General features: G+C 54.4%; 1 protein-coding gene across 1 annotated transcript; it reads right to left on the bottom strand.

Annotated features, from left to right (window-relative positions):
- Window positions 1–51: 51 nt before the first annotated feature.
- Window positions 52–372, bottom strand: LOC111526909 (keratin-associated protein 12-1-like). The gene has a single exon (XM_023192919.2). The coding sequence runs from the start codon at window positions 370–372 to the stop codon at window positions 52–54; it is 321 nt and encodes a 106-aa protein (XP_023048687.2).
- Between the last annotated feature and the right edge of the window lie 560 nt (window positions 373–932).

The raw sequence follows: 932 nt of genomic DNA, 5'->3' as shown, positions 1-932 counted from the left end.
TACAGGTGTGGCCTCATCTGCACTGGGAGCAGCGGGTCTGGAGATTCATGGTCAGCAGCAGGAAGGGATGCCGCAGGAGATGGGTCTGCAGAGGACGCTGGTGCAGGAGGGCTGGCAGCACCCGGAGGACTGGCAGGAGAGAGCCGCACAAACAACGGGCCTGCAGCTCACAGGAATGCACACAGAGGACTGGCAGGAGGGGGCCGCATACACAATGGGCCTGCAGCTCACAGGCACACACACGGCTGGCTTGAAGCTCACGGGCACACACACAGAGGACTGGCAGCCCACGGGGACGCAGCAGGATGCCTGGCAGGAGCTGGGCACACAACAGGTTGGCTGGCAGCCTGAGGAGCAGCTGGTGTGGCACATGGTGGCGTGTGGCTGGATAAGGTCGAGGCAGAGGGCAGTGATGTCTGGGCACAGCTTCCCTGGGCAGCCTTTATACCCGGACCCAGTCGTCCCCACAGCACAGAAGCACGCACCTGTTGTCTTCCTTGTTTTTCTTCCTCAAGGCTGTTTTCTGAACCCAGTTTTCTGTTGTAGATGCTCATGTTTTTTATTTGGCCCTTTGTTTCATGACTAATTGCACCTTCTTCAAGCTCTTGTTACATTTGGAACCTGCCCAAATTTATTGGTGATGCACAGGCAGTTTTAGCTCCACCTGCCTGATATCTGCCTCCCTTCATTAGTTCCACACTGAAGGAGACATGAGCGGTACCCAAAAAACCTCCTCGAACCACAACTTCTGTTGCATCAACCAGAAACTTTGGGGAAGAGACCAGAACTGAATATAGACAATGTAATCACACTGGGAAACCTGCTGGAGTGAGTGATGCAAACCTGGCTACTCTATCAACCATACAGTTGAGATTCAGGAGACGCTCGTTTTCAGGCAGCGGTTAACCAGCAGTGCAGACTGTGATTCCTGA

This window comes from Piliocolobus tephrosceles, chromosome 19, assembly GCF_002776525.5.
Source record: "Piliocolobus tephrosceles isolate RC106 chromosome 19, ASM277652v3, whole genome shotgun sequence".
NCBI lineage: Eukaryota > Metazoa > Chordata > Mammalia > Primates > Cercopithecidae > Piliocolobus > Piliocolobus tephrosceles.
Note: the sequence above shows the minus strand (reverse complement) of the source record. Positions and strands in the feature narration are given on the sequence as shown.

Bases quoted from the DNA above. Each gene is read 5' to 3' on its own strand.
- LOC111526909 (XM_023192919.2), bottom strand. From the start codon at position 372: ATGTGCCACACCAGCTGCTCCTCAGGCTGCCAGCCAACCTGTTGTGTG.